The sequence below is a fragment of the Lithobates pipiens genome, unplaced genomic scaffold (assembly GCF_037356315.1).
Source record: "Lithobates pipiens isolate NorthernLeopardFrog02 unplaced genomic scaffold, aLitPip1_a1.2 Scaffold_27, whole genome shotgun sequence".
NCBI lineage: Eukaryota > Metazoa > Chordata > Amphibia > Anura > Ranidae > Lithobates > Lithobates pipiens.
In genome coordinates this window covers 208,598,652-208,612,340 of record NW_027507788.1, presented here as the reverse complement: position 1 = coordinate 208,612,340, position 13,689 = coordinate 208,598,652, and the positions used below count along the sequence as shown (strand labels likewise).

The 13,689-nt window shown below is 50.6% G+C and overlaps 1 protein-coding gene across 2 annotated transcripts in view; it reads right to left on the bottom strand.

Moving 5' to 3' along the window:
* UBE4B (ubiquitination factor E4B) overlaps positions 1–13,689 on the bottom strand; it is a 131,178-nt gene that overhangs the window by 30,625 nt on the left and 86,864 nt on the right. For both annotated transcript variants that reach the window (XM_077458163.1, XM_077458164.1), the window contains 6 exons: positions 13,131–13,231; positions 12,940–13,054; positions 7,139–7,222; positions 3,031–3,087; positions 1,803–1,919; positions 53–151 (listed from right to left, as the gene is read on the bottom strand). In XM_077458163.1, the coding sequence (XP_077314289.1) occupies positions 53–151; positions 1,803–1,919; positions 3,031–3,087; positions 7,139–7,222; positions 12,940–13,054; positions 13,131–13,231 (573 nt within the window). The remainder of the gene's footprint in view (positions 1–52; positions 152–1,802; positions 1,920–3,030; positions 3,088–7,138; positions 7,223–12,939; positions 13,055–13,130; positions 13,232–13,689) is intronic.

Here is a 13,689-nt window from a genome sequence, read left to right as displayed (position 1 = left end):
GGTAAATGAAAGATGGTTGCATTCAAACTGACTGTAATAGTGTGAAACTTACCCGCGCAGACTCCAAGTAATGCTGTAGTGACTGGCTGACAACTCGGGTATTCTCTAGAGTAATTGCTGGGCCAGAGAAGTATTTCTCCACAACTTTACTCTAAGAAAAACAATACAAAGCAAAATTCTTTCTTAGATCGATCTGAAACTGAACCAAACCCCAGGGTCATCACAAGTGTCAACGAGAACAGCTATGAAAGTCTGAACATTAACAGTGAAACCTTGCAGAAATTCACCCGCTCAGTAATATTACATTTATGACAAAATTAGATTTTATTGGATTTCTTTAAAAATAGTTTGTTTGTATGTTAATAGTATGTTTGTTTTTCAAATTTCCGCTCTTTTTTCGCTTATATTTCGCAAAAAATTAAAAAAACGGAGTCGTGAATAAATACCACCAAAAGGAAGCTCTATTTGTGTGAACAAAATGATAAAAATTTCATTTGGGTACAGCTTTGCCTAACCGCCCAATTCTTATTGAAAGTGAAAGACCCCTGAAAGCTGAAAATTGGTTTGGGAAGGAAGGGGGCGAGAGTGCCCAGTATTGAAGTGGTTAAAAAATCCTAATAAGATCCGGCCAATGCTCCCTGCTTCTCAGTGAGATGTACGAGGTGTGTCTAAAAAGTTTGGTGAATCGCCCGATATCTCAACGGCAATTTGGGCTAGGCGCACACACATGCACTTGGCTATCCAGAGACAAGTCGAGAAGAAACACCTAGTACACGTCACTATACCCGCTGTGGGCAGTCGAACATAGTATGAGAGGTGAGGTCACAGTGCAATGGAGCAATGTGTAAACACCAAGTTTTGAGATATTTGGGATAAAGGTGACGGAGACACATTAAATGTTGGTGCAAGTGTATGGGACGGAAGCCATGAGCCACGTTCAGGTCGGCCGTTAATAAGCAACAACACCAGGCACGATCAAGCGAGTGCAACAAATGCTGCTGGCATGAGATCCGTAAGGACACTGTGCGTACAATCGTCTACGAAGATTTGTGCAAGCAGAAAATCTGTTCCCCGTTTGTGCCACACAAGCTAACAGATGAACAGAAAGCAAAACGGATGGAAACCTCTGGAGATTTCATTACCATGTGCGACCAGGATCCATCCTACCGTCGAGACGTGGTGCTACCAGTTTGATCCGGAATCCAAGCGGCATCCTCTGTACTCCCTTGATCTGGCACCTGCGGACTTCTGTTTACCTGCCTGAAGAGCATCATGAAAGGCACGCGTTTTGCAGATGTGGCAGCAATCCAAGAATGTGTGAGAGCGGTTCTGCGATCAATTCCTAAAAGATGCCTTTACCGACAGTTTCCAGAAGCTTTAAGAAAATTGCCAAAAGTGTGTTGTGAAGGGGTGGCGATTATTTTGAAGCCCAATAAAAGGTCATTTGTTTGCAACTTCGGTTTTGTTTGTTTTCGGATACCATTCACCAAACTTTTTGGACACAGCTCGTATAAAGGACGTGGTTACCTGTACTAGTGACACCTCAGTCTATCAGGCCAGATGCACAAGATGCAAACATGGGACACAGGTTTATACAGCTGACAAGCAGCTACCTCCCTGATTGTCACTCTTGGGGGACATCTGCCCATCTCTGGCAGGTCTTAGTCATAATGACCAATCCAATTATATTACAATTTCAAGAACACGCAAAAGGGAAAATCCGATTAGTAACTGCGACAAACATGTCCTTTTTATGACACTATTATTTCCGAGAAGCAATTAAAAGAACACTCAGAACTTACATCGTCCTCTGCAAACACAGAAAGGCTGAAGAAGGATCCTAGATAAGACAGACGCTGCAGTTCCCGGCCAGTGGCTGGACTCAAAGACTTGGGTAACCAAAGGGGCAAAGATGATATCTGAAAATTGAAAAATACATCAATGTTACACACTAGAAGAGGACCACAATTTAATAGTTTGGGATAAATGGAGGATAAAGTAATAAAAAGGTAATTACAGCCACTTAGGATTTTCTGCATCTTCCAGACAAGTAGAAGTTAAAGCACCATTGCTGCTCATCTCCATAAAATGAGGGGAGGCATTCTGTAGTCCACCGTAGAACTGGGCGGGGTTCACAAAACTGCTTCAGATTTAAGTGCAGCAGAGGCAAAGTGTTGCAGCCCAAACAGGAAGTGAGGAGCACACAATTTCTGGCAAACAAGTATTTGCAGCATTTTTTTTAAAAACAACATGGAGAATATCCATGTATTGTAGAGATTTACTATATATACAGCATATACAGTATATATGCCCAATATACACTTTAATAGAAGAGAATATACATGGTGTTTGAAAACACGAAAGAAAAACTGTTGCATTGAGCCGCCGACTGCCAACTTTAGCTGTCAATTTGTGTGCGATGGCCATTGCATTACTGCAAGTCCCCTACTTACAAACGTGTTCAGTTTCCTAAGTTTGACTTGTTGGTAAGTCCAGCAAAGTTCAGCGCTTGCAGACAAAAGGAAAGCGCTGAACTTTGGGGGTGGGGATGTTGGTCCCCCCCTGTGAGAACACAAAGGCACGGTACAGAGATTGCCGCACCAACTTTGCTTGTGTTAGTACAGTGATCTGTAATTTTTTTTTCTTTTTCCATATGGCCCACTTGGTTGAATGATAGAAAAAAACTGACTGTGTGTACCCAGCTTTACAGGATTGGACATGCAAACACATGTTCGCATCTCTAATAGTATAATACTAATATAATATTTGAATACAAAAAGCTGCTGAATGTGGCGGTTGCAAAGAACGCCATTCATTTGGCTGCATTCTCATACACACACAAACACGCTACCTTTTTTTCCATGCGGATACAGTGCGATTTGAGAAAGGTAAAATGAAAGGTCTCAAATCATACGGCACAGAATCGCATGTGAATTTTCACAGGAATGGGGTGGAGTGTGAACCAGGGCTGACAGTCACATTAACCTAATTTGTCGACAAGCAGTAAACAGTATAAACAGAACAGCTTACCAAAGAGCATACAGGATGAGTTTTTCCAAACTTGATCTCACAGAGCTCACCTAACGCCTGCAGAGAATAAGAAAGAAAGGTTAACTTGCAATAGGTTATGCATATTATCTGCCTCAGGTCTTCAAAAAGGAGACACAAAACACAATGGACAAGTACAAAGTTCAGTGACTCAATGTCCGTTTACTTAGGTCAGAATAACAGAAAACTGAACCGATTTTTCACGAATCATGGCAGTTTACACTGGCATTCTGGAAGATTTCTAGATCTCCAAATATGCTGAAACTCTATCATGCATGTTACATTTCTATTTCAAGTAAGGTTATCTGGCTACATGGAACAGCCCATGATTTGGAAACTGTTGGTCAATTAAAATATCCCACTGAATAAAAAAAAAAAAAAATTGTATTATGAGCGTAAAATAAAAGCTACCTGTACACAGGGCATCCCTGGACCCTGCACACTGTACACAGGGCACCCCCTGCACACTGGGCACCCCTGGACCCCGCACACACAGGGATCCCCTGGACCCCGCACACACAGGGATCCCCTGGACCCCGCACACACAGGGATCCCCTGGACCCCGCACACTGTACACTGGGCACCCCTGGACCCTGCACACTGTACACTGGGCACCCCTGGAGCCCGCACATTGTACACTGGGCACCCCTGGACCCCGCACACTGTACACTGGGCACCCCTGGACCCCGCACACTGTACACTGGGCACCCCTGGACCGCGCACACTGTACACTGTACACTGGGCACCCCTGGACCCCGCACACTGTACACTGGGCACCCCTGGACCCCGCACACTGTACACTGGGCACCCCTGGACCCCGCACACTGTACACTGGGCACCCCTGGACCCTGCACACTGTACACTGGGCACCCCTGGACCCCGCACACTGTACACTGGGCACCCCTGGACCCCGCACACTGTACACTGGGCACCCCTGGACCCCGCACACTGTACACTGGGCACCCCTGGACCCCGCACACTGGGCACCCTTGGACCCTGCACATAACACTCCTGTTGGGAGGTGTGTTCCCTAGATACATTTATATATAGTCTTATAGATACAACTAGTCCTTTGAAGGCAACCATAATGCTGATGCAGCCAGCAATGCAATGGAGTTTGGACAAGCCTGGTCTAAGCGATCCTAGCAGACGTAGGAGCGAATAACTGTCAAAACCCGGTCCCCCCCACCAAAAAATAAAGCGGAACTTTCCCCTTTGCTTTCAATCATTTTTACAGGTCTGCAAAAAAAAAAAAAAGGCAGACAAGTCGGAAAATATCCACTCAAATCTGATAGGATTAGGATCAAGATCAAGTTGAAATAAAAGGGAATAAAAAAGAAAAAAAAAAGAAAAAGAAAAAAACTGTCTGGCTAGAACTCCTCCTGCTGTACTGATCAAAAAAAAAAAGAAAGACAATCACCACACAACGTGATAAAGAACTTAACATCAATAATTGTGTTGAATAGAATGGGTTATAGCAAGATAATAAATGAAATGATCAAAAGTGAACCCTTAGGCCGCGTACACACGGGCGGACTGTTCGCCCAACCTTGTCCGCTGAACAGTGTTTGGGCGGACAGTCCGCTCGTGTGTGGGCTTTCAGCGGACAGTTTCAGCGGACAGTTGGACGGACAAAGTCTTTCGGAAATTCCGAAAAACTGTCCGCTGAAACTGTGTTTGAGCGAACAGTCCGCCCGTGTGTGGGCCTGTCCGCTGTACTTTCGAAATGAGCGGACTGTTCCCGCTCGGAAAGTCCGCCCATTTCGAGCGCGTGTACAGGTAGGCGGGGCCCGCGAAGGAGACATCGCGGGCTCCGCCGCCTGGAATGGGCTTAAAGGGGAACCCCAACGCCGAAAAAAAATCGGCGTGGGGGTTCCCCCCAAGTCCACACCAGACCCTTGTCCGAGCACGCTACCCGGCCGGCCAGGAAAGGGGGGCGAGCGAGCGCGCCCCCCCTCCTGAGCCGTACCAGGCCGCGTGCCCTCAACATGGGCACCCCAAAGCACCTTGTCCCCCCACCCCAAAGCACCTTGTCCCCATGTTGATGAGGACAAGGGCCTCTTCCCGACAACCCTGGCCGTTGGTTGTCGGGGTCTGCGGGCGGGGGGCTTATCGGAATCCGGGAGCCCCCTTTAAGAAGGGGGCCCCCGGATACCGGCCCCCCACCCTATGTGAATGAGTATGGGGTACAATGTACTCCTACCCATTCACCTGTGAAATAAAGTACAAAAAAAAACACAACACATAGAAAAAGTATTTTATTGCACAGCTCCGGGGGTCTTCCGTCTTCGGGGGTCTTCTCGCCGGACTCCTCCGCTATGTGTGTGTAGCTCTTTTGCTAGCGGAGGAGTCCGGCTTTCTTCCTCCCCGCCGCCGGCCTCTTCTCCCGACTTCGGGGGTCTTGTCCCCCTCTTCGGTTCTTCTGCCGGGCCACCGCGCCTGGTCCGGTGGCCCGGTCTTCTGTCGCCGTCTTCCGTTCTTCTGTCGCCGCCTTCGGTTCTTCTGCCGGGCCACCGCGCCTTCTTGTAGCTCTTTTACAGGCGGTGGCCCGGTCTTCTGTCGCCGATGTCGTCGTCGCCGCCGCCTTCCGTTCTTGTTCTTCTTCTTCTTCTCCTGGAGATGTTGACTCGACGAGCTCTCCGGCCGGAATGCCGGGGACGCGCTGTGCGGTCACTTATATAGTGACAATGGGGCGGGGTCACATGGTATATGTCACATGGGTTGGTCACATGGTGACCCCGCCCCCTTACGATGTCATAGTCCCCATGTGACATCAACCCATGTGACCAACCCATGTGACATATACCATGTGACCCCGCCCCATTGTCACTATATAAGTGACCGCACAGCGCGTCCCCGGCATTCCGGCCGGAGAGCTCGTCGAGTCAACATCTCCAGGAGAAGAAGAAGAAGAACAAGAAGAAGAACAAGAACGGAAGGCGGCGGCGACGGCGACGACGACATCGGCGACAGAAGACCGGGCCACCGCCTGTAAAAGAGCTACAAGAAGGCGCGGTGGCCCGGCAGAAGAACCGAAGGCGGCGACAGAAGAACGGAAGACGGCGACAGAAGACCGGGCCACCGGACCAGGCGCGGTGGCCCGGCAGAAGAACCGAAGAGGGGGACAAGACCCCCGAAGTCGGGAGAAGAGGCCGGCGGCGGGGAGGAAGAAAGCCGGACTCCTCCGCTAGCAAAAGAGCTACACACACATAGCGGAGGAGTCCGGCGAGAAGACCCCCGAAGACGGAAGACCCCCGGAGCTGTGCAATAAAATACTTTTTCTATGTGTTGTGTTTTTTTTGTACTTTATTTCACAGGTGAATGGGTAGGGGTACATTGTACCCCATACTCATTCACATAGGGTGGGGGGCCGGTATCCGGGGGCCCCCTTCTTAAAGGGGGCTCCCGGATTCCGATAAGCCCCCCGCCCGCAGACCCCGACAACCAACGGCCAGGGTTGTCGGGAAGAGGCCCTTGTCCTCATCAACATGGGGACAAGGTGCTTTGGGGTGGGGGGGCCGCGCGGCCCCCCCTTCCCCAAGGCACCCCCCATGTTGAGGGCACGCGGCCTGGTACGGCTCAGGAGGGGGGGCGCGCTCGCTCGCCCCCCTTTCCTGGCCGGCCGGGTAGCCTGCTCGGACAAGGGTCTGGTGTGGACTTGGGGGGAACCCCCACGCCGATTTTTTTCGGCGTTGGGGTTCCCCTTTAAGCCCATTCCAGGCGGCGGAGCCCGCGACGTCTCCTTCGCGGGCCCCGCCTACCTGTACACGCGCTCGAAATGGGCGGATTTGCCTCCTCCTTACGTGGGCGAGTCCGTTCATTTCAAAAGTTGAGCGAACTGTTTGCCCAACCTTGTTCGTCAAACAGTCCGCTCGTGTGTGGGCAAGTCCGCTCATGCAAATTTTGAGCGGACTGTTTGACAAACTGTTTGCCGAACAAGGTTGGGCGAACAGTCCGCGCGTGTGTACGCGGCCTTAGAGGTTAGCCAATTCCCATTCTAGCATTTTATTCTTGTGATTATTGTAATGCAACATTATTGGGGTTGACATTAGTTTCGTTTTACTCCTGACAGGCAGCAAGAACATCTCACCATTAGTGGATATTTGAAGTTATCACTGTCCAGAGAACAGTCTTTAGCAGCTAGAGCCAAACCTTGCAGAACTGGAATAAATATCTGTGGAAGAAATACAGGTTAATGTTTTAACACTACGGGACAGAAAATCCGTTCATCATTCATTACAGCTATATTCTGGGCTCAAAAATTCTCCTTCAAATATATTCCTCAATTACCAGAAAGGATATAAATATAATAAACTTGCTGTGATATCATCACTGTGCTGTACCATAGCCTGTGCATAGAGCAGAGCTGTGGGAGGGTTCCAGCAAGTGCCACACACACACTTAGGCCCCTTTCACACGGGACAGATCAGTAATGATCCACCCCATGATGATCCGCTTGCTCAGCGGGGATCGTTCCATTGTGCCCGCTGAGCCGGCGGCGGACAGGGCGGTCTCTGCACACTGTGCAGGGACCGCCCTGTCAGCTCTCCGCTCTCCTCTATGGGGATCGGATGAGCACGGACCGTCTGTCCGTGCTCATCCGATCCGCTCTGCAGACGGATAGAAAAATAGGATTTTCCTCCCTCTGCAGAATCGGACAATTGCGGAGGCGGACAATAGCGGGTGTCTGCGGATGTTCATCCGCAGACACCCGCTATCCCATAGGGGTGCATGTATGTCCGTATTTCATCCGCAAACGGATGGATGAAATATGGACATATCGTCCGCATGTGTGAAAGGGGCCTAAAGAATGTTTACAGAAAAGTACAGGAGAGGTGCAGACACAAGACTTGGGGGCATTTCACACCAGATGCAGTTCCGTGTGCTTTTTTTCTGCGCTAAAAATGCATGCACAGTTTTTCCCTTGTATTCCAATGGCTCTAGTTCACACCATGCAGTATTTCCAGTGTAGAAACTGTCCAGAAACTGACTGCATGGTGTGAACTAGAGCCATTGGAATACTTGGAAAACACTGTGCATGCATTTTGTGCAGAAAAAAAGGCACGCAACTGCATCCGGCGTGAACTGGCCCTTTAGGCAGGCCATAAAGGGAGCAAAATTATTTCCTGCAACCATAGGAGGGGGGCCGGGGAAGCTACCCCTGCTGGGAGAAGACAGTGATTATCACTAGTGGCTGTAGCAGCCACTAGCGATAATCGCAAGAAAATCCAACAGGCTGGTTATACCCAAGTCGATCGATTAACTTGGTACATTCAGCCTGCCTATTAACAGTTCGAATCTTGCCCCGGCTCCTGCTGAACCGGCGGAGATTCTAAACAATGTATGGCTGGCCTTACTCTTACCCTTTATCCTGAATTCACATACTCACACCCTTCCAGCACTGCCCTGATGTGTTCCACCACTCAGATACCAAACACCTGGTGCCATGCCGCCAGCCTCTCCCCCCCCCCCCCCCCATGACATCAGGAGTTTTCTTTTCTGCATTCAGGCAGCCGGCCTGTTAATAACGAGTGCAAGATTTCCCCCTCCACCAGCTGCAGTGAATGGATGCCGAAGCTTTCTTGAATATCTGACATGCACATCCCAGGAGCGTTTTGGTTCCAGGCACGTCATTCTCACTGAAGCACTGGGTCACACATGCTTAGTGCGGAAGCACTGGGTCACACATGCTTAGTGCGGAAGCACTGGGTCACACATGCTTAGTGCGGAAGCACTGGGTCACACATGCTTAGTGCGGAAGCACTGGGTCACACATGCTTAGTGCGGAAGCACTGGGTCACACATGCTTAGTGCGGAAGCACTGGGTCACACATGCTTAGTGCGGAAGCACTGGGTCACACATGCTTAGTGCGGAAGCACTGGGTCACACATGCTTAGTGCGGAAGCACTGGGTCACACATGCTTAGTGCGGAAGCACTGGGTCACACATGCTTAGTGCGGAAGCACTGGGTCACACATGCTTAGTGCGGAAGCACTGGGTCACACATGCTTAGTGCGGAAGCACTGGGTCACACATGCTTAGTGCGGAAGCACTGGGTCACACATGCTTAGTGCGGAAGCACTGGGTCACACATGCTTAGTGCGGAAGCACTGGGTCACACATGCTTAGTGCGGAAGCACTGGGTCACACATGCTTAGTGCGGAAGCACTGGGTCACACATGCTTAGTGCGGAAGCACTGGGTCACACATGCTTAGTGCGGAAGCACTGGGTCACACATGCTTAGTGCGGAAGCACTGGGTCACACATGCTTAGTGCGGAAGCACTGGGTCACACATGCTTAGTGCGGAAGCACTGGGTCACACATGCTTAGTGCGGAAGCACTGGGTCACACATGCTTAGTGCGGAAGCACTGGGTCACACATGCTTAGTGCGGAAGCACTGGGTCACACATGCTTAGTGCGGAAGCACTGGGTCACACATGCTTAGTGCGGAAGCACTGGGTCACACATGCTTAGTGCGGAAGCACTGGGTCACACATGCTTAGTGCGGAAGCACTGGGTCACACATGCTTAGTGCGGAAGCACTGGGTCACACATGCTTAGTGCGGAAGCACTGGGTCACACATGCTTAGTGCGGAAGCACTGGGTCACACATGCTTAGTGCGGAAGCACTGGGTCACACATGCTTAGTGCGGAAGCACTGGGTCACACATGCTTAGTGCGGAAGCACTGGGTCACACATGCTTAGTGCGGAAGCACTGGGTCACACATGCTTAGTGCGGAAGCACTGGGTCACACATGCTTAGTGCGGAAGCACTGGGTCACACATGCTTAGTGCGGAAGCACTGGGTCACACATGCTTAGTGCGGAAGCACTGGGTCACACATGCTTAGTGCGGAAGCACTGGGTCACACATGCTTAGTGCGGAAGCACTGGGTCACACATGCTTAGTGCGGAAGCACTGGGTCACACATGCTTAGTGCGGAAGCACTGGGTCACACATGCTTAGTGCGGAAGCACTGGGTCACACATGCTTAGTGCGGAAGCACTGGGTCACACATGCTTAGTGCGGAAGCACTGGGTCACACATGCTTAGTGCGGAAGCACTGGGTCACACATGCTTAGTGCGGAAGCACTGGGTCACACATGCTTAGTGCGGAAGCACTGGGTCACACATGCTTGGTGCGGAAGCACTGGGTCACACATGCTTGGTGCGGAAGCACTGGGTCACACATGCTTGGTGCGGAAGCACTGGGTCACACATGCTTGGTGCGGAAGCACTGGGTCACACATGCTTGGTGCGGAAGCACTGGGTCACACATGCTTGGTGCGGAAGCACTGGGTCACACATGCTTGGTGCGGAAGCACTGGGTCACACATGCTTAGTGCGGAAGCACTGGGTCACACATGCTTAGTGCGGAAGCACTGGGTCACACATGCTTAGTGCGGAAGCACTGGGTCACACATGCTTAGTGCGGAAGCACTGGGTCACACATGCTTAGTGCGGAAGCACTGGGTCACACATGCTTAGTGCGGAAGCACTGGGTCACACATGCTTAGTGCGGAAGCACTGGGTCACACATGCTTAGTGCGGAAGCACTGGGTCACACATGCTTAGTGCGGAAGCACTGGGTCACACATGCTTAGTGCGGAAGCACTGGGTCACACATGCTTAGTGCGGAAGCACTGGGTCACACATGCTTAGTGCGGAAGCACTGGGTCACACATGCTTAGTGCGGAAGCACTGGGTCACACATGCTTAGTGCGGAAGCACTGGGTCACACATGCTTAGTGCGGAAGCACTGGGTCACACATGCTTAGTGCGGAAGCACTGGGTCACACATGCTTAGTGCGGAAGCACTGGGTCACACATGCTTAGTGCGGAAGCACTGGGTCACACATGCTTAGTGCGGAAGCACTGGGTCACACATGCTTAGTGCGGAAGCACTGGGTCACACATGCTTAGTGCGGAAGCACTGGGTCACACATGCTTAGTGCGGAAGCACTGGGTCACACATGCTTGGTGCGGAAGCACTGGGTCACACATGCTTGGTGCGGAAGCACTGGGTCACACATGCTTAGTGCGGAAGCACTGGGTCACACATGCTTAGTGCGGAAGCACTGGGCCACACATGCTTGGTGCGGAAGCACTGGGTCACACATGCTTGGTGCGGAAGCACTGGGTCACACATGCTTGGTGCGGAAGCACTGGGTCACACATGCTTGGTGCGGAAGCACTGGGTCACACATGCTTGGTGCGGAAGCACTGGGTCACACATGCTTGGTGCGGAAGCACTGGGTCACACATGCTTGGTGCGGAAGCACTGGGTCACACATGCTTGGTGCGGAAGCACTGGGTCACACATGCTTGGTGCGGAAGCACTGGGTCACACATGCTTGGTGCGGAAGCACTGGGTCACACATGCTTGGTGCGGAAGCACTGGGTCACACATGCTTGGTGCGGAAGCACTGGGTCACACATGCTTGGTGCGGAAGCACTGGGTCACACATGCTTGGTGCGGAAGCACTGGGTCACACATGCTTGGTGCGGAAGCACTGGGTCACACATGCTTGGTGCGGAAGCACTGGGCCACACATGCTTAGTGCGGAAGCACTGGGCCACACATGCTTAGTGCGGAAGCACTGGGTCACACATGCTTAGAGCGGAAGCACTGGGTCACACATGCTTAGTGCGGAAGCACTGATCACGTGATCTCTATTGAAGAATCCATGTGGACTGATTTTAAGGGCTCATTCACACTCTTCACTTTCTGTGAAGAGCAATCTGCATTCAGATTGCTCTTCAGAAAGCATTTTACAGGTGGTGAGGTGGCATGGTATCAACTCCCTACCACACGCTTTAATCCCTTGATTCTTGCACTACTGCACCGCAATCATGTGCATTGCATGCAGGTGCTTGCAAAACAGCCCCTTTCACTTGCAACAGGGGGTATTCATTCCTGCCACAGCCATGAAGCAAAGCAGAATGGCTGCAGCATGTGTACACACCCCAGCTGCTTTCGCTTTGCTTAAGAGGGTAGCAGTAAAAGGGTGGTTTAACTGCAAGGTTCTATAGCCGCCCTCCACCACCCACCCTATGAACGAGCCCCCTCAGGAAAAGCAGCCCAAAGGCTCAGCATGAAAAGTGATCCTTTCAACATAAGCCCTGCTCTACAACTGATCAAATGACCTGGTGCTAGTCCAATACCGGAAAGCTCTTTGTATTTACCAAGGCAAAGATTTCAGCAAGATTAAAAACATACTAATAGCACAGTAGTGCACAACACTTTGTTTTAGAACATTCCTAAGCCTTTTTCTTTAGTATCTAATGTTTAAGGTCTGTGCTGACAAACTTTTGCTCACTTTAAGGGTCTGCATAGCAACACAAGTCCAAAGGGCCTTTAATGCAGGCAAAACGATCGAGTCTGCCTGTCCATTTTTTTTTTTTTTCTTAAAGAGGACCTGATCGGACCACACATTGCCCTCTATGGAGCAGCGGATTGCAGACGTGTGTTGGCACCCACCAAATAATGGATCCATGGCAGTTGGGTGTAAATGGACAGGGGGCAGCCTGTTTACATGCAACCGCCCAGAGGAGAGCGGGCTGTGTCTGTCAGCTCTGCATAAACAGATTGGACACGGACCACCCATCCGCTTGCTCAGCAGGGATCAGCAGCCAGATTCCATGCTGCGCAGGCAGACTCCTAGTGGAGTCAGCCCCATGTGAAAGGAGTCCAAGATGACGCAAAATCCACTTAAGGTCCGTCAAATGCAGGTCAGGAGGTCGTCAACTGCAGGTCAAATTATTAACGCTCTCTGATGTGTCTTCAACTGATGTCACAAGCTTTTACACTGGGAAATTAAACATTTAATGAAGGACCTGTGATTAAGGTTGTGATCTTGTAACTACATGGCTGTGCCTGCCTTACCTGTCTGAATACTTCATCGTCCTGATAGGTCGTCCTCACAAGTTCCTGAATAAACCCAAAAGGTAGATTCCTACAGAGCATATATGGCACCAGGAGAGACGGCTGCTGTACAGACCTGCACCAAAGAGTTTATGTCAACGCCTGAGGAAAATTTGACGAAGAAAACCAAACCCGCTAAAAGCGGTATTTACCTTGGCTGGGTGAGCGCTCCCTGTAACACCAGCGCAGCATGGCAGATACACTGGGACCGAATGTTGCTCAGGAATTGACTCACATCTGGCTGGCTGCACATCTGCAGGGGAGAAAAGAGCCACATTACATAGTTGTAATCATTTTCGCAGCTATAAATCACAATTGAGTACGTTAACCTCTTACTGACCACCGCATAGCAAATATACTACTACAGGGCAGCCGTTCTGTGCAGAATCACCTATATCCTAAGTGATTCTGCACTTCCACCTATAGAAGGCGTGGGCCACTTCAACAGAAGCCGATCTGCAAAGCAGGGAGTAAAATCCACCACCCGCCTTTGTAAAAGCAGCACACAAACGCTGGTTAGGCACAGAGGTAACCTTTTGATCACCCTTGTTTAAGCCCTTCCCAGCCAGTGCCATTAGTTCTGTGAAAGTGCATATTTTTTAGCACTAATCACTGTAATAGTGTCACTGGTTCCCACAAAGTGACAGTTCCTGTCCGATTGTTCACTGCAATATTGCAGTCTTGCTACAAGTCACCGATTACTGCCAAAAA